Source organism: Chelon labrosus (genome assembly GCF_963514085.1).
Source record: "Chelon labrosus genome assembly, chromosome: 15".
NCBI classification, from domain to species: Eukaryota; Metazoa; Chordata; class Actinopteri; order Mugiliformes; family Mugilidae; genus Chelon; species Chelon labrosus.
The window spans coordinates 1,101,846-1,122,574 of NC_140348.1; the positions used below are offsets into that span (position 1 = coordinate 1,101,846).

Sequence of the window (20,729 nt, forward strand, 5' to 3'; positions counted from 1 at the left end):
AGCATTGCCTTTAAACTGTATGACTTGGGTCAAACGCTTTGGGTATCCTTCCACAAGCTTCTCGCAATAGTCTGCTGGAATTGGTCCATTCCTCCTGACAGAACTTGTGTAACTGAGTCAGGGTTGTAGGCCACCTCGCTCGCACAGCCTTTTCAGATCGGCCCACAAATTTTCTATGGGATTGAGATCGGGGCTTTGTGATGGCTACTCCAAAACATTGATTTTGTTGTCCTTAAGCCACTTTGTAACTACTTTGGCAGTATGCTTAGGGTCATTGTCCATTTGGAAGACCCATTTGCGCCCAAGCTTTATCTTCCTGGCTGATGTCTTGAGATGTTGCTTCAATATTTCCACATAATGATCTTTACTCATGATGCCATCTATTTTATGAAGTGCACCAGTTCCTCCTGTGGCAAAACAGCCCCACAACATGATGCTACCACCACCATACTTCACAGTTGGGATGGTGTTCTCAGGCTTACAAGCTTCCCCCTTTTTCCTCCAAATGTAGCGATGGTCATTATGGCCAAACAGTTCCACTTTAGTTTCATCGGATCACAGGACATGTCTCCAAAAATGAAGGTCTTTGTCCCTGTGTGTATTTGCAAACTGTAATCTGGCTTTTTTATGTAGCTTTTGGAGTAATGGCTTCTTCCTCGCTGAGTGGCCTTTCAGCCTATGTTCGGTACAGGACTGGTTTCACTGTGGAGAATGACACTCTCTTACCAGCTTCAGACATCATCTTGACAAGGTCTTTAGCTTTTTTTCTGGGGTTGATTTGCACGTTTCGGACCAAAACACATTCATCTCTGGGACATAGAACCTGTCTCCTTCCTGAGCGGTATGATGGCTGGACATTCCCATGGTGTCTATACTTGCGTATAATTGTTTGAACAGATGAACGTGGCACCTTCAAGCATCTGGAAATTGTACCCAAAGATGAACCAGTCTTGTGGAGCTCCACAATTCTCTTCCTGATATCTTGGCTGATTTCTTTTGATTTTCCCATGATGTCAAACAAGGAAGCAGTGTGTTTGAGTTGTAGCCTTAAAATACATCCACAGGTGTGCCTCCAATTAACTCAAATGTTGTCTGTTAACCTATCATAAGCTTCCAAAGCCATGACATCATCATCAGGGTTTTCCTTCATTGTTTGTTGCAAGACATAGTAATCTTTGTGTATGTAAACTTCTAACTTTGAAGAAAGTAATAAAAAAGAAATTCTCTCTCTCATTATTGTGGCATTTAGCAAATAGAAATAATTTCAGTAATCCTAACTGACCTAAAACAGGAGAGGTTCAGTCTGATTTAACTTCAGACAGTGAGGAAAAATGTTTATGTGTCTTTTAACATATACTATAATAACAGTGGCAGTATATATAAATATAATCTAATTATACACACACAAACATATTTAAAATGGCAGTTTTATCTGGTTAAGTGCGCGGTCCTATGTGGCCCTCAGGTAGTGTCGATGAAAAATTGTGGTCCCCTCCATCATTTAGGTTGCCCATCCCTGACTTAGAGGGAGAGCAGGAAAGTTTAGCATTGTGACTGTGTGGCTGACCACACTGTGGCACTATAGGAAGAGGTTCTGATTACGTTAAACCTTTAAATATGAGTTGCCTGTATCTAAAAGTTCCAAAAATTTCACTTTTGTAGACTTTACAGCAGAGGTCATCAACTACATTTGTCCAAGGGCCAGAATTTTTCTAGAGAGCCACTGTGAGGGCCAGAGGCTCTCGTAAAATAAGATAAAATAAATATTGTATCCTAAGTAATATACTCCATAGGCACTCCTGGTACTCCAACTGTCCAAAGACATGCTCATTGGGTTCATTGGTGATTCTAAATTGGCTGTAGGTGTGCATGTGAATGTGAATGGTTGTCTGTCTCTCTCTCTGTGTTAGCCCTGAGATAGACTGGAGACCTGTCCAGGGTGTACCCCGCCTCTCGCCCAATGACAGCTAGGATAGACTCCAGCCCCCCCGACCTTTCACATCACAAGAGGTTACAGAAGATGAATGAATGAATGAATGAATGAATGAATGAAGTAATATATTGTTATTTGATGCATAAATTTTCCTTCCAAACAGACTCATATTATTTGTACTGCCACTAGGGGGCGATGACGATATTTTGGGCTTCATATTGGCGAGGCTTTCAATCACTCCATCACTGCAACGTTCCATTTTTCTGGCCTGTCCCCAAGAGTATGACACACTGAAGACATTTCTCATGTGCTCATCGTGTTCGGGTCAACATACACCTGTAAAGCTGCTTTCTCAAAAAGTAAGTCTACAAAAATACACGAGAGGGTTATAACAAGCGTCCCATTTTAACTGAATCCCTAAACCTTTCTGTCATGAATTAGGTTCGCATTGAAAATAAAATTCAAACATGAGAGTCTCACCTCAGCCTTAAGAAAGATCTTCTTACATAACACTAATGACGTGATAGAAGTCAGGTACTTGACGGATATTTGGAATAAGAAGTACTATAGTGAAGGTTAAGCTGCACAGAAAGTTACTTCCAATCTAACCTCCATTGTCACAGTACATTCTAAAATCATATTTTCCAGTTTTGTCAATACCTGACATTGAAGCCAAACAACAAAGTAACTCTCTGAATCTGGATAAGAGGAAAAATATGTAAACATAGCCGGTATCACAGCACAGCTGGTATCTTTAACTTTTATATGACTACTTCCGGGGATTTTGACTGACTATGTCAGTTATAAAATCAGGATTTTGGCAGTACAGAGCTTGGAGATTCATTCTATTATCAGAACAACAGAAAGATGTTTTAATGAGAACAGTTTTATTGGGAATTTGGCTATATTAAAATACAATATATTTAAACAAATAGAGTAGAAGGGAAGCAAATTCTGTGTCACATCCACACCAACCCCTTCCTCCTCAGCATCTTGCCCTCTTTTGAAGCGAAGCTTAACTTTAAATAAATAACAGAGGATTAAAAGCTTAACTGCCATCATTGCATATTTAGCCATTAGTATATACATGTCAACACCCTCAGTCAAATCTATAGACCTCTAAACGTGCCCGGTGGTCTCTGGCACTCCTTAAATTCTGTAAGTTGGAACCAACATGGATCAGACTTCCTGTCCCGTCCTGGCACATTTCATGACACAGACAGCATGAGGGAGTTTGCCTACATGACAGTCTGTGACTGACTGGCAACCATTTCTGGGTGTGCCCCTCTCTTGCTCAGTGGCAGCTGTGACAAGCACCAGCCTCCACGTGCCCCTTTCAACTACGCACTGCATTACTTGTTTGTCCTTTTTCGCACCAGTTGGCTACCTCCTCACCATGCAGATCAGGAGCACTACTCATTTTCTGGCCACAATGTTTGTGTTCACTTTTTTGTTTCTTTGTTGTAGTTTATGCCATATAGTAATCATATGGACACAGCTTAAAATGGAGAACATTGCTCCCATTAAACATCAGCATGCCGATATTAATAGTTAGCCAAGAGTCGGATTTAAAATTAACAAGCAGTAAATAATTGGGGCATGTTTGGTCTCGCTGACCCAATATTCACAAATTAGTATTCTGAATGATTTGTGGATGAATCCAGCTTTGAAATATACAATACCATTTAATAGTGTTACCAGTTGTAGACACAACAGTGATTCATCAGGAAATACTAGATAATTAAGTGATAAATGGCTGTTGTTTTGCTGAAATCATAAATCAAATTATTATATTACTGTTATAAACAACTGACAAACAGCACTCAGGGATAGGAGAACAAGGCACCACATTTAGTGGACAACTAACTGTTGTATCTATTAATTTAAAAAAAAGTAATTGACTTTCTCATAGTGCATTACAGTGCATAACAATGAGGATGATTACCATGTTGTGGTGTTGTCTCTTTGCTTGAATTCTTCCTTCATCATGAGCACATACACACAAATATTTGGCACCACATTATTCAGTGTGATTAAAATTGAAATCATTACATTAATAAGCAACCCCCATTATTTCCAGCTTCAGCTACAAGTAAATGCAGGGCTGAGGGGAATGTATTTAACTGGTGAACGAGGTGTCTGCATACCCAAGTTTAAGCTGCAAAGCATATGCATTTTATTGACCAAAGACACGAGGGACAAAACTATATACATTGATATATATATATATTCCCAACATCCCCACCATCTACAATTCAGGAGTTAAAAAAAAGGAAATAAACACCCTTTTAAAAAAGTATTGGTTTCATTGTTCCAGGGTCACTGTCCATAGAAGGTCCACAGTTCCAACTCATCTGGTCACACGCCAGTATATAGTGACAAGAAGTAGATGTACAAAAGGAAAATAGGATATATGAGAAGGGGCTTCTTCGTTTTAAATTCATCTCCAACAAGCAGCGAAGCAGCACTGTACGCAGCCCAGAACACGCCAAACAGCTGAAAGATGAGAAGTATAATTATACAAATGCAGTAGAAACAGCATACAACTTTGAATATTACAGCAAGGAGGTTACAGCTTTTATGAAAACTCAACTGTGAGACGTTTACTGTATTTAATCATGCTGTGAACTCTGCAAGACTTAAGATTTATGAACAAGCAGGCTTCCTTAGCATCATTTGAGCTAACCAGGGATTCAAATTATTTTTATTATCTATTATTCTCAATTAATTTAGCCACAGAACACAAAATCTCAGTCCAATATTGAGATTTTGTGCTGTGCTGTGTGCCGTTTTGTAATGGTTGTAGTATGCTCTGTACTAGCATTAGATAAATGTGACAGGACAGGAGTAGAACCCTACTGAACTTCTATTTTCATCAACCCAAACCTTTTTCCATTACCATTAAATAGTCAGTGGCATCTTGTTCAATAGATAATCCAATTACATTTAATGTAATAGACAGGTAAAATAGCCTATAAAAATGTACAATCAGCATGTGAAACTCTGGATGATTTAGTATTTGCCACAGTCATAGGTGAAGCTAATTCAAGAGATAAGCCAAAGCATATCTAAAATAAGACACTCACTTTGATTAGAGTAGAAACCACCTCAAACCCTCCGATCACTAAGAGCAGAGGGGCTATGACGATGAGAGGAAGGAGGGAATATCCAATCACTCCAAGAACCTGACCATAAGAAACCTGCACAGAAGCAGTACAGTAGTTGGAAAGAGTTTTTTTTTTAGTTAGAGTCAAGTCAGGGTGTATTTTGACTAACTTCAGCTAAACTTACCTCACCACCAAGAACACGAGCCAGCAGGAAAATAGTTAGAGATCCAAATATCCAGATGGTGATGATCCAAGATACAACCTGTGAAAGCCAAGCAAAATTCATTTTCAACCCAACTGAAAACTGGGAGAATTTAGACTTCTCGTGGACTACATGGTATCTACAATAAATGGTGGTCTGTACGCCACCAGTTTGGAGAAGCAGACAGGATAACTTGCATGAAAATACTGGTTTTGTTAATGCAGTGTGGTATTTTAGAAGAACTCTATATAACAGCCTCAGTTCAAAGCAGTCTGACAACTGGGTAAAGAGGAGATGGTATTCTAAACAAGGCATCACTGTGGGGGCTGCGGTTTATCTTAGCATTCCCTCAGCATTGGTTTAAAAAAAAACACACACACACACACATACAAAAAAACACTACATTAATTGATTACGACTTAAAGGTGACATTGGATGTCCATTTCCACAAGTTGATATGTTTCTTTCATGACTTGATGAAAAAATATCCCAGTGATTGTGTTAAACAGGCCCCTATTCACCAGGTCAAAACCAGCCCTTTCCACAGGGAGCTATTTTGTGACCTGACCTCTTGTAACCCTGCACCACTCCCCCGTTAGCTACATATGCCCACACAGGACCCTGGCGGACATGGGTAGTGTTGCCTCGGCAACCGTTCAGCTTATAGGTAGAATATAGCAGCGCAGTGCTCTGAAACTACATCGGTCCATACGGTTGGACATGCTTGCGGCTAGGTAAAATACTCTCAGACGCTAATATTCGTAGTGTGACCGCTAATCTCTCCTGGGTAGAGATCGGCATACTGTGTATGGGCGCATGCTGAATGAATAGCGTTGTCTGACACGGTCATCAAAGCAACTGGCTGAAAATAATAAGAAGAATACCTCTTGTCGTCCATCTCCCACATCTCCCACTTTGTTCTTGTTCTTGCTCATCCAGTGAACTAGATAAAATTTCTCGCTTCTTGCGAGTATGTAACAAGCTTTATTCTTGCATCAATTGTCTATAACAGCAAATTCATACAGCACACAGATAAGGTCAGGAAAACTTATGTGGACTGTTAATCTCACAATGTCTTAGAATAGAATAGAATGCCTTCTTAGTGTGACTTGACTATTGGCCCCAGTTGGTAAAACAGTCCAAGGAAAAGTGGTGCACATCCGCAAGTTATTTCTTGTGAGAGTAAACAGCCGAGCACAGAGCTGCTTACATGCCAGGGCCGCTTCACTGTTGATGTGTATCCAAAGCTTGCTGAAACGAAATGTGGTTTCGCTTTGCTAGCGTTGTCACTACCTGTGTACACGGAAGAAGGAAGCTGTCTGAAGCTGTGTGAACCATGGACTGACAGGGCATAGTGATCTAGTTACGTCACAAATGAGTCAAATTTGAAATGGCTCACTGAAGTACACGTTCTCACTCTCTGACCGCTCATAACAAACTAATTGCATAGATTTTTATCAGCTTTTCTGAGTTGTCAGATATGCCACACGCCCTGCTAAATGTAGAAAAAGCTCAAAAAGTGAGATTTTCATCCTATATCCCTTTTACGGTACCAGACAGCTACATAAATCCAAAAGAAACCTACTCAAGTTTTGGGCTTTTAGTGAATTTGCATCAGTCCCAATAGAGCTCTGGATTCATTATGAAACTAAAAAGAAAAGCAATGACAATATCACCACTTATAGTTGTCTGTCGCAAAAACCAATCCTTCCTGAAAATTTGTGTTTAAGGAAACACCAGGCATTTGGGCAGCCAAAAATCAGCCAACATGGTACACAACACTGGTGCTCTGGAAATTGTGCTTGGATTCATGAATGCTATTGACCCACTGGTGTCCATTGCGTCCTACTCACCCTGAATTGTCCGTAAATGGAGATCATGGAGAAGAGCAGCACCATGGCCAGAGGGCCCCAGAAGTCTGGATTGTCTCTGACTACCTGACGGTTGTAACCCAGCGATGGCATTGGCATCAGCACACACCGAATCTTGTAATAGATGTCCTTCAGATCAATGTCCAGCTCCTCGCTGCTCACACAGAAAGGACAACACTATTAGAAAATAAGCTTTTCATCAAGGTTGGGTACAGAAGATGTTTGATTAAAAAATTAAGGTAAAAATTAAATATGAGCTTGGGGGACCTGGCTTATAATGAATAATTATGAAATGATGAAGTCTACTCATGCATTTGTGTTCTACTACTGTATAGCATGTTAATAGCTGTGTGTCCCTCTCTCCGTCTCCATTCCCTTCCCTTTCACCTCCCCTCCTCCTCCATCCTCTTGTGGGTGTCTCTGGCCTGGAGCTGTGTGGTTCTGACCTGTGGATCCCCATACTACTACTATGTGGTCCTGGTCTCATCAACCTTCTCCAGCCTGCCTATGGTGCCTCCTATGTTCAATAATTACAGCAGATAACTCACCTGTGATAGACTATTGCTGTCACTAACAGCTCTATTTATATTCATTCTCCAACTGTCATGTAACATCATCAGCTATATCTTGTTTTTGTATCACTATTAGATTCTATGTGTACACTTCAGTCAGATGTATGTATCTATGAGAGATGGATGTTTATCTTGTTCATCCTGCTACTCTCTTCTCTCTCTTTCTGTCTCTACCAGGCCAGCCTCAAGCAGAAGGGTCCTTCCTGTTAAAAGGGAGTTTTTCCTTGCCACTGTCGCATTTGTGCTTGCTCTGGGTAGGTTTTGTAAAGTGTCTTAAGACCATCTGTACTGTTATTGACACTATATAGATAAAATTGAAGTTGAAATTTGAATTGAATGACTGGAATTCATGTTTCCACATATTCTAATTGTGCAAGGTTGTGGATGAAGGTTTGCAAAACTGGACCCGTGCAAGACTCCAACAATGTCTCATGGACCAATTCCGTCAGTATCGGTTTTAAGATTATTTATGTGGTAGAAAAGAAGAAATTATTCAAACTGCTAACTACTCACATTTCATAATTATTTCCTTTGCTAGTAATTCATGAAGCTGTTATAACTGTGTTATTAAAGAGACTTGCAAAACACCTTGTCCATTATCACAGTTGGCTGCACAGTAGTTACACCGTACAAACACAAACAGAAAATTACAGATTCTAATGATTATGTTTATTTAACAATCAGAAAAAATCTACTAAAATAAGGTCAAGCTATCACTTTCTTCTTCTACTTATTTTTATTTTTAATCAAAAAAGTCTAAACTGATATAAATGAAGTAGTTTTTTTTTAATGGTATGTGGCATTATTATTGCAAATGCTTGTTGACCGTTGCACCTGAATGCTCTACACTGGGCCTGGCGAGCACAGTAACGGACCGAGTTGTCTGGCATCCGAGAAAGAAATGAAAGGGACTCACAGAAGAGGTTTGCTCTCTTCGTTATCCTCCTCCTCGACCTCCAGCAGCCAGCCATAGCCTCGCTGCCTCAGGAAGGTGGTAGCGTACGGGTCTTTACCGCTGTCACTGCCCATGTTTAGTTTGATGTCTGGGGAACTGATGGTGCCGCTGAGCTCTGTGGAGGACATGTTTGTTTACAGAGTGCAGCGTTTGTTCATAGCTTGGTGTGACAAGGACATGTGACAAGGATATGTGACAAAGCACTGCACGCCCAAAACACTAATATACTGCCATTACTTACATCCCAGTTCTTACTCTTGGTTTAGAAACGAAAATATGGGAAATTACTGTAGCTTAGTCCTTCCCCTCCAATCAGTTTGTACAGTATTGTATTTTTTTAGCACGATTTTAGTCGTTGTGTTGGCCTATTGTTTATTCTCGTTTCTAACTTACTAAATATGATGGTAGTGTGTTTTATGATGTAGCTTATGATACACGTAAAGTTCTCTAGTCTAGACGATCAATAGAGCAGACTACATATAGTCCCTGGATGTGATCTGCATGCTAAAATGAATGTTATACTGCGCTATTACACTGTATTCCCGTGAATCATTACTAACAATGTGAATAAAAGCGGAATTATTTGTCAAGAGATCAAATGATTACGTAACAAAGATAAATGACAAACAAAACCTCGAGTGTTCCTTAGGTGTTCGTTAGCTGCGTCCTAAGTTAATTAGCATAGCTCAAACATTCAGTAATGTACTGCAGATATTTACAATTACACAGCGTCGGCCCATGAGTAAGTATTAGCTTTAACGTGAATGCATTTGCACTTGGGCTGAAGCGCTACTTTATGACAAACGAGAAAAACGTAAACAGGTCTGTGGCTAGCCCTGGCCTGCTGGCTGTGCTGCTCTGCTAGCGCTAGCCTACCTTCAGCCTCTGTCGAAGAGACGAACGTGAAATCTCCGTTGGTCGGAGAGAACTGCATGTTTGGTGTACTGTTTCTGCCACACGCCTCTAAGCTCCTAAGAAATTACATTTAAAAAAAGGAGACAGTCCGGGACACGCAGACGAGGTTGTCACTAATCCCCGCTCATGACTGAAGTTAAAACCATTGCATTTTGTTTTCGTTCCGTGTGTCACTACTGCGTTGGAGACAAGCAGGAAGTGCAGAGGCAGTTGCGACGGGGTAGCTGGGAAATGGGACACGTCTTATGATGCATTCAAGTCGTGCCGTAAAGCTGGTAAATGGGAATACTTCTTTTTGGCTGAGGCAGACTAGACGCTAACATGGGCGTTCTGCTGCCCTCTGCTGTTTTAAATTAGTTTTCAACGTGACGATTTTTCGCATTGCTTTATGTAACTTAATACTTCATAAAAATTACACAAAGTAAAATGCAGCTTCTGTCAAAAATCAGCAAATATCTGGCATCACAGTGGCCATCCAGTTAAAATAAAGGCTTGCTGTTTTTGGAATTTACTAGCATGAACCTGTTATTTTCCACATTTACAGTAATAGCAGATAAATGATTAGCAGTTAATTTGCACTTTTTTTTTTTTTTTTTACAAGAGATATATCTGAGGTATAATTACAAGATTCTTCTTTCTAAACACTGTAACTTCACAAATTATTCTAAGGCAGTCTTGCTGTAAAGATACCACATTTTAGTACTGAACTCGTAGGGAGTTTAAGGTTTTAAGACAAACAATACAGCCTCAAAGTGGCCACGTGTCTCTTTATAAACAAAATTATTGTATATTTATACTTTTTCTATTTCTGCTATGGCTTGAATCAGGACCAGAGAAACTAATTTCGTTCCATCCCATGTACCAACATGTGTTGAAATGACAATAAAGAATCCTTGAATCCTTGAAAATGCAAGCTTTTAAAATGAGATAGAGCCTGAAGATTTAGGGCAAAACTAAAATATCAGCCATTTAAGAAATAAGAAAAAATATCTTCCAATATTAAACTTTTCAACATTAGAAAAGAAGGAACATCATGCATCATTGATTTAAACTTAAAATCAGCAACTTTAAAATCAGCAACTGTGTACATCTGTATCTGTATCTGTAGGCTAGTCCACATTGTTAGAGAATAATTTCTCTTCCCTACTGCTGGGGTCAGTTATCTGCCCTATTTTCTCTTTGAGGAACATACCAAGGCCATGGTCCCTCTTTGGCGTCTTCAGTCTCACTCTCTGGCTGTCTACAGGCACAGCTGTGGAGTTGGATGATAATGCCCTCCGTCACTGTCTGACAATTTGTATTTCCTAGTTGGTGTGAATCCTTATCTTCATGTTTATGTACAATAGCCAATTGGATGTTAACACATCTCCCCTTTGCTGCTCGGCCCACCTTTCTAGTATAAGAATCTGAGCTTTACTGTTTGACCCTTAGAATTGAGGTGGACTCATGCACTTATGTTGTGATGACGAAGCTTCTGTTCTCCTCGTATACGGGCCTAAATAAACTCCTTCAGGCAATAAGACATACAGGACTCTGGTGCTTCTTCTCCTTCATCGGCATCACCACAAATTCCTCCCTAACAATTGGCGTCACGAACAGGATCTCAATAGAACAACGACTCGGTAAGTGCAAATGTATAATGTCTTGTTATATATTGTGCCTTGCCCTGTCTGCGTTTGACGAGATCACGAAATAAAAATGTAAAATGGGAGATAAACTTTTGATAAAGAACTCGTATTAATAGTGATACTTCATTATTAATTCTGTATAAGAGAAACGTTTTAACTTAAAGTGAATTATCAGTTTTGCAAAGTGCCTATGGTTGTGAGGAAGAGCTTATCACCGTTCTGGGTGCGGTGTAAGTCCGTGCCCATCACAGAAGGGCCCACCTGAGACCTCTGGTCATAGGAAAGGGATTTTTGGGGTAGATAGTAGAGATCTGCTTCACCAGAGATCAAGATCGGGGACCACCCGTCTGTGTCCGTCGGGAACAAAGTTAAATGTGTATACACTCAGACTAAACGTCTACCTTCACGCGTACAACACTGAAAATTTATGTAAGACCAGAAGACCTGTATGCTGCTGAAGTTGTTTTTGTATGTTTATTGAGTGTCCTGTTTGTTTGAATTTATACAATGGGTGCTCATCAGTCCAAAACAGGGGGTGAAACAAATTCACACACAAAATTGACACACACATCAAATAAACAAGACGACACACCACACTCTAAACGACCTGATGCAGAGATACACGGTGCAGGAGATTTGCAGCCACAATATCTACAGAGCATGTTCTCCTCGAGAACACCAGCTGGCGTAGTTGGTCGTCCAAAAGGTTGGAAATATGTGTATCCATTCACCACTCTTATGCAGGATTGGACACACGGAGAATGGCCTATGGTTGGGTCATTTGAAACAGATAAACTGAGAGTGGATAAAGCAAACATGGACCCCGCCGTGGGTAATGCTGTGTGGAGTTATCCATATATGAAAGAATGTGTACAGGTGTGGATGAGTGTGGCAAACCAGAGAAATAGAACAGATGTGTGTAAGGAAGAGAAAATTTCAGATGAACTGAGAGTTGCAATTGAGGAAGTAGCTGATCGTGTGAATGCATCTCTGATGCCTGGACTAGAAGTGAGTTTACAAACAAGAGCGGCTGAAATGACACGAATAAAACAAAAACATGTTGATGATGTGAAAGCGTGTGCGAAAGACGAAAGCAATGTTCTATGGATGGGTGAAAAGACAGTCTAAACAACCAGTTTCTCCTCAAGATTTTCAGAAAATGTTGAGTGAATGTGGAATGACTGAACTGGAACGTTCTGTTGTTAATTGCCCGAAACTGGGGGTCTCCACAGAGCTCCCACAACGTGTCGTAAAGAACGATGATGATTTGATTTTGCATGCTGCTGCAATGATTCAACTAAAAAGAGACAGAGAACAGGCATTAGCAGACAGGTCAGCTGAGGCACACACTAGAGCAGGCACTCACAGCAGTGAAGATACACACAGACAAGATAAGAAGAAAAACAAAACACAGGCTGCACACAGCTTCGCAGATAGCACAGACATTGAAACAGAGCAACCAGACACACACCTCGTTGACTCCAAACAGTCAATGGAACACAAACTTGTGACAAAGTGTAAATGCAAAATGAAACATACATCACATGATAGTACAACTGACTCAGAAGATGAAACATATGACACAGACGAAGACTTTGAGCTGACTGACTCCAAAATGACTGAGAAAGAAGCCAGACCAAGGGGGGTGGAATTTAACACAGACACAGACATGTCTAGGCGTACAAGATCACAGCTGAAAGCAACAGATAAAAAAGGGAAAGATTTAGCACGAGGATGTGGACGTGCCTCTAGAGTACATTTAAGCGCCCCTAAAATAATGCTAGGTGATACCCCTATCTGTAAACCATGGACCCCAAGTGAAATTTTGGATATGATCCACAAAGCCCCCAATCCAATCACACAACCTGGACCTTACCTGGCATGGTTAAAACGAGTATGCTGCACATACGATTGTTTGATACCTGATGTTGAGCAGCTGTTGTCATATTCATATGGTGAAAATTGGCAAATGTGTTCTGATGAGTTTTTGTTCCCTAGTGCTGCTACTGGTGGTAGGTGGCCTGAAGGCAGGCCGCTGATAGATTGGCTAGAAGAAACTGCAAAAATTGCCATTAATAAATGTGCGCGTCAGAAAATTGATTTCTCAGCCGTAGTCCACTGTATTCAGGGAGAGGAAGAAACAGTGTCAGACTTTATTCAGAGATTCACAAAATCATGGGATTTGAATTCTTCCATACCACGGGAAGAGATGCAACAATTCTGTATCTCCACTTTCTTGGACAACATGATACCACAGTTTGCTGATTCTTTTAAGATAGCACATCCAGCATGGTCCACATTTGACTGGAAAACACTCATTGCTAGTCTGATTGGAATGCAGAGGAATGGTGTGTTTGTTATGACGAAAACTCAGTGGAATGAACAGAGGGGACAGAGGAAGAAGAAAGGTAATTGCCGTAAATGTGGCAGAGCAGGTCATTGGGCCTACGAATGTAGAAATAAATACCATAGATGGCAAAATCAAAATCAAGGTCAATTTCAATATCACAATCGGATGGGTCAAAACTACCGCCCACAGACAAATCTGCCAGCACTTCCTCCCCCTCCCCCTCCTAACTTTCCTCCCGCTGACGGTGCATACGGTGCATACAGTGCCCCTTATCAACGTACATGGGGGTGCCAAGGAGGAACAGGATCTGAACGACCTTATGTGTTGCAAGCGGCTACTATTCAAATTTCATCTAATCCACAAGATGACCCTTTCTTGCCTGTCGAGGTTAACAGTAGTACTGTTGAAATTCTGACTGATAGTGGTGCGACCATTTCAACTGTGAAATCCGATGAACATGTATGTACTGCAACAAATAACTTTGTCACTACTGTCGCTGTTTCAGGTGTCCTGCAGAAAGAGCCACTGTCCAAATGCACAAATATTACGGTGACGGTAATAATGTAGCACACTCCTTTCTCATTTCGGAGACGAGCCCCATAAATCTCATGGGAAGAGACTTGCTTTGTAAGTTGCACGCATCCATCCACTGTACACCTGATGGTTTGTTTCTAAGTATTCCTGATGAAAAAGCTCCACACGTTTTTCAATTCCTTGAAAACTGCAAGTGACTGCTTGTATTGTTGGGATTTGCCAAATTTCAATTTGCTTCCTATGTTCACAGTGTCCAGTATCCAGAATATTGCTAAAACCTCCCCTCCGTGTGCTGCGTTAATGTCCGACATGAGGCCTCTGTTGCAGTGTCACTGTACAGCAGCCTTCGATCCTTCGGAACAGTATAAACAGGTAGCTGCCGCGGTAATAAATCAACAACAGGGTTTGGTGAGTGAGCATTGTTTGTTTGTTGGTCCACAAGGATGTGCAATTCCAATTCAACTTTATGATCATCAAAGTGCATTGTTTGATGTCAAACTCTCTTCTCCCCATGTCACGGTTGCAGTATCCTCTGGCTGTGAGCCAAAACATCTCAGAGCCATGGTGGCGCGGTGTCAGGCCTTGAGGCGAGCTGTATCTTCTCCGCCTGCCCAAACAATCACGTATCTGGGGAACGAACTGTACATGATAACACTGACTGAACATATTGACATGACACATAGTGTTTTTGCTTTACACCAGCCACCACGTCCACTATTTTATGATCCTTCTTCAGGACTTGCTGAAGTTCCCTCCATTTTGTGGGCTAAGCACAAAAATCATGTTGGCCTTGTAGTCTCAGCTCCACCACATCAGGTTACACTCAAACCAAATGCATCGTTGCCACGTATTAGACAGTACAAGTTACCACCACAGGCCATCACAGGTATTGAACATGTTATTCAGTCTCTTTTGGACTAGGATGTGTTAACTCCCACCATCAGTCCATGTAACACACCTATGTTGCCCATCCCAAAACATAACCGCCCTGGTGAGTGGCGTTTTGTGCAGGACCTTCAAGCCATTAATAACATAGTGATTCCTCCTGCTGCTGTAGTTCCTGACACAGTTTCCATTTTGACGTCATTGCCATGTAATTCCACGCACTACACAGTCATTGATTTGTGCTCAGTTTTCTTCTCGATTCCCTTGCATCCAGATAGCCAGTATCTGTTTGCTTTCACGTTCAAAGACAGGCAGTATGCATGGAAGCGGTTACCTTAGGGTTTTGTTTCGAGCCCCACAGTGTATGCGGCGGCGGTGAAAAGAGATCTAGATGACCTCACTCTGCCAGGAGGCTCTACACTTTTGCAGTATGCTGATGATCTTCTCGTTGCCTCACCATCTGAGGAGGCATGTCACTGACTCCATTTTGCTTTTGAAAAGACTTGCTGAGTGTGGACACCGAGCCTCTTTGGCTAAATTGCAGTTTTGTAAACCTGAAGTCACATATTTGGGTCACATTTTGAGAAATGGAGAAAGACTTTTGTCACCTGAGCGTGTTAAGCTGTTGAGAAATATGTCTCCTCCCACCACAAAGAAAAAGATGCTTTTTTTCCTAGGCATGACGAACTACTGCAGGCACTGGATTTTTGAGTATGCGTCTCTGGACTCTGTTTTGAGAGCTGCTACACTACACACTGCACCCTCATCTGTTCAGTGGACTGACGAAATGCTACACGCCTTTGAAAGCCTGAAACAGGCCCTCATCACTGCTCCAGCTTTGGGTTTGCCCGACTATCAGCAACCTTTCCACCTCCACGTGAACAAAAATGATGGCTACGCCACAGCCACCCTCGTGCAAAGGCATGGTTCCCACTATCGCCCCGTTGCATATTACTCGTGTCGCTTGGACACTGTTGTCCGTGGTATGCCTGCCTGCCTTAGACCAGTGGCTGCTGTTGCAGCAATGATTGACAAATCGGCCCGCATTGTACTGGCTCATGACTGCGTCGTCTTTGCACCACATGCTGTTGTATCTATTTTGACCACGTCTGCAACACAACACTTGTCAGCTGCACGTCGTTCTGGCTATGAAGCTATCATTCTTGCAAGCACAAACATCACTCTGCGACGCTCACCACCCTTAAATCCCGCTACATTTCTTCCAGCGATTGACGATGTTTTTGATCATGACTGTAATGCTGCGACAAATGAATGTACCTCCCCCAGATTAGATTTGCTACAGACACCGATTCCAAATTCTGACCTTGTTCTCTACACTGACGGCTCGGCTAGTCGGCCATCTGATAATGTTCATTTAGCCGGCTACGCTGTCGTTACTGATTTTCACGTTCTGGAAGCTAACGCGTTACCACAGAAGACGTCCGCACAAGCTGCTGAATTGTTCGCGCTCACGAGAGCTTGTGTACTTGCAACCAGGAAAGTGGCCACGGCTTACACAGATTCTAGATATGCTTTTGGTGTCGCTCATGACTTTGGCCAAATTTGGAAAATGCGCGGGTTTGTAACGTCTTCTGGTAAACCATTGCAACATCACACATTGATAAATGACCTTTTGGATGCGATTTTGCTTCCCTCTAAACTCGCGATTGTAAAATGCGCTGCACACACTAACGGTGATGATCCTGTCTCACGAGGAAATGCGAGGGCTGATGCATCAGCTAAACAAGCCACACTTTCCTCTTCCTCTTTGGTTCATCAATGTGTTTCCACCCAACCTTGTGACCCCATCACACTACCTTTCGTTAATGACGTTGTGGCACTGCAAGGCCAGACCGATGAAAGAGAACGTAGTCTTTGGTTAGCTAAAGGTTGTTCTATTGATAAGGAGTCGAGCTTGTGGCTCCAGCCTGATGGTCGACCGGTTTGCCCTCGTGCTCTCTTACATGTGCTTGCGCGTGTTGCACACGGCCCAGCACATGTAGGGAGAGGGGTGATGAATGATGTCATTCGCTCACAGTGGTTCGCTCCAGGTATCACGCATCTCAAGCACTTGTAGATGGTTGTATGATATGCCAACAGAACAGAAAAATGAACAGCGCTGTGAGACATGACCATTTAGAACCTCCATCAGGCCCTTTTGTAAATATGCAAATAGACTTTGTATATATGCCAAACTGTCAGGGTTACAGACATTTGCTTGTGATCACTGACTGTTTTTCTAAATGGGTAGAATGCTATCCAACGCGAAAAGAAGATGTGAGAACTGTTGTGGAATGTTTGCTGAAAGAACTGATTCCAAGATTCGGAGTGCCACGAGCATTTGACAGTGACAGAGGTCCAGCATTTGTCTCAAAAATCACACAGGCTCTCTCAAAAGCTCTTGGGTTCACTTGGCAGAAAGAATGAACTCGACCATTAAAGACAGACTGACAAAAACAATGATGGCGACAGGTTTGAAATGGCCTGACGCACTGCCATTGGTGTTGTACTCCATCAGGAGTGCACCAAATGCAACAACAGGACTAAGTCCACATGAAGTATTGATGGGCAGACCCATGTCCACAGGTGTAAGTCCTCCCTTAACACCAAACAAAACCACTCTGATTTGGACAGATGAGTACATGTTTGACTATGTGAACAAACTAACTGAAATCTTACAAAAATATCACTTACAGGTGGCAGATAGACTCCCGAGACCTTCGGATGAGCCCATTCACCCTTTCAAAGAGGGGGATTTTGTACTAATAAAATCTTTGGAAAAGGTGTCTTTGTCTCCTAGGTGGAAGGGTCCATATCAGGTGTTGCTGTGGACAAGAACAGCTCTGAAAGTCGAGGGCAAACCAGAATGGGTGCATGCGACAAGGTGCAGATTTGCCCTGAAGGCCGAGGTCGAGGGGGCGGCTCACTCTGGCTCTTCTCTTTGTTTTCCTCTGGGGATCCCTTTTGCTTTGGTTACAGATGGAGAACCATCAGAGTAAGGTGAAAGGTCATCCAAACTCCAACGACGTTGATTTCGAGCTGCCTAAGAGGGGAAGCTCTCAGCAGAGAGATCCTGCGGACATTGCAGTGATCTCATGTGGTGAGAATGAACTGATGAACCCTCCAGCACTTCACATTAACATGAGTGTGAAGAAATATGATGCATTCGACACAAATGACCATGCTGAGACGTCCACGGATCACACAGAAAGAAAGACTGTTGCTCATCCTCGATCCAGATGATCTCCAGCTTCTGTTGTTTTTGAATGCCCAATTGATAGATGTGTTTTTGGTGATTGCTACATTGCTAAACTTGCAGTCCATGTCACAGGGAAAACCTTTTGGTACTTGCAGAATAAGAAAGTTATCAAAATGAGTTTACTTATTTGATACACTACATATACTATATTCTCATTTAATTACACTTAAGTTCAAATCACATAGTAATTATAAAGTAAAAGAGTAGTTGAAATGATTTATTATTTCTTCTCATCAGAATATCCTTGCGATCGTTACAATGTGTGTTGTTATTGTTGTTTGAAGTCCTCATCACTCATTGAGGTAATAAATCATTGATGCATATGTCTGCTTGACATATGAGGAGAAGTTGAAGATGAAAGAGATGGATTCCATACCACCATGCATCGTATGTGCTAGTAACCTCTCCATGGTGGTGGCCCTCTACTGTGCACTCAGCACATGGGTTGAAGATCATTCCTCCTGTCAACTGTTACTACTATTACATTATTATGATTGCTTTGTCTTGTTTACTGTAATTCCACTTTGAAAGTTTCATATTTACCTTCATACGTTTAGTCTGATACTGATTGCCTATAATCGTCACATTGAATTGTTATGTAATCTTCATGTATTACTGTTATTGATTCATGTGTTGTACCAAGTGATTACACACCCTTATGACATCATCTGAAAGAGACTAGACTTTGGGTTTTCCTCCATGACACTGAGGTTTTTCCCGTAGGTCTGACTCCATGGTTAGAATAGTTAGCGCAGGGGTCTTTTTACCTCCTCTCGTCAAGAAAGGGGGGGTTTCTGGCTTCCTGTAAGTAGGTTCATGTGGCTGTGATTTCCAACGTGAGCCCTTCTAACACTTGGATGTTTCAGGGGTTCTTTATCCCATTGAGGGTTTGCCTCCAGCGGTCCTTGTTGACGGGAAGGTGGGATTCATGGGTCACATGTTAGATAAGCTGACATGCTATATAAGAGGGGTGTGAATATTACATCATGATATTATTTGTCTCATGTGATTCTGTGTTTAATTGTGTTTTTATTTTACAACACCATCTTTATCAATGTTGATGCATTTATTTGTTTTATTATTTACTTGTTTCACATTTGATCTCATTGGGTTCTTGTACTGCGTGATGGTCTTTGATTCTGATGGCTTGACATTAACTCACCCTTAAGGTGCTAAATTATAGTGTATTGATCTTATGATCAATAAGAGGGGATTGTTAGAGAATAATTTCTCTTCCCTATGGATAGTTTGTGTGGTTAATGTGTGATTACTTCTGGCGTCAGTTATCTGCCCTATTTTCTCTCTGAGGAACATACCAAGACCAAGGTCCCTCTTTGGCGTCTTCAATCTCACTCTCTGGGGGATACTTTGCATTACAGGCATAGCTGTAGAGTTAGATGATAATGTCCTCCATCACTGTCTGACAATTTGTATTTCTTAGCTGGTGTGAATCCTTATCTTCATGTTTATGTACAATAGCCAATTGGATGCTAACACATCTCCCGTTTGCTGCCTCGGCCTTGCTTGCTAGTATAAGAATCTGAGCTTTACTGTTTGTCCCTTAGAACTGAGGTGGACTCATGCACTTATGTTGTGATGACGAAGCTTCTGTTCTCCTCGTATACGGGCCTAAATAAACTACTTCAACATAAGACATACAGGACTCTGGTACTTCTTCTTCTTCATCGGCATCACCACAAATTCCTCCCTAACACACCAAACACACCTTAAACATCTCTTTCAGGTTTAAATAGTATAAATAGCTATACAGGTGGAATATTCACAGCAACTGGCACTGGTGCTGTGGGAGAACCCACCATGCAGAAAAACGATTTGACAATAATCTGTAAGGCCTGCAACAAATGGTACCTTCTTACCCTTTGTGAGGGCAATGAGAGGTCTGCCAGTAAAGGAGAAGCATCTCATACACGTACAGCATGGGTGAACGAGGTCTCAAAGGGATGCCTGAGAACCTACCATTGAGTAAGACTAAGAGATTTTCTTGTTCTTTATTGTGTGGTTGTTTTCTTACAGTAAGTGTGTTTACAACAAGTATGTGTACAACAAACAACAACAAATGTACATGTATTGTATATGTGCAACATCTGTTGTAATGCAATTTGTGAAGTCTGTTGATAAGTCTGTGGCTGAAAGCCCCCCTGAGCTGCCTAAACTCAGCATAGGTGAGATGAGAAAGGTTAGTAAAGATGGCCTCTTCTCAGTTTCACAATTTACATACAGCACCAGTACAATATATCTCTATCAGATGTTTCGTTTTAGGGTTCAAAAAAACTTGCCCCTACAGCTGATGGCTGAAATTCACAAGACTGATTATTAAACAGACTCCAGTAACTATAATCCGGATTATTCAACTCTAGAAATATCAAACAACTGTAGAATTCACCATCATATTATTTAATTGATATGATCAATATCAATACAATATCAAATTTCATTTTTTTTTTTTTTAATTTCTACAGTGTCATTAACTCAAGACGCTTTAGAGAACCCAGCCTGA

At 41.5% G+C, this 20,729-nt stretch overlaps 1 protein-coding gene across 1 annotated transcript; it reads right to left on the reverse strand.

Moving 5' to 3' along the window:
• Positions 1-1,423: 1,423 nt before the first annotated feature.
• Positions 1,424-9,958, reverse strand: yipf4 (Yip1 domain family, member 4). The gene is made up of 6 exons (XM_084562142.1): positions 9,517-9,958; positions 8,602-8,755; positions 7,096-7,267; positions 5,225-5,302; positions 5,020-5,133; positions 1,424-4,429 (listed from the first exon to the last, which is right to left on the reverse strand). The coding sequence occupies exons 1-6, from the start codon at positions 9,572-9,574 to the stop codon at positions 4,292-4,294; spliced, it is 714 nt and encodes a 237-aa protein (XP_084418268.1). The 5' UTR covers positions 9,575-9,958; the 3' UTR covers positions 1,424-4,291.
• Positions 9,959-20,729: the final 10,771 nt, after the last annotated feature.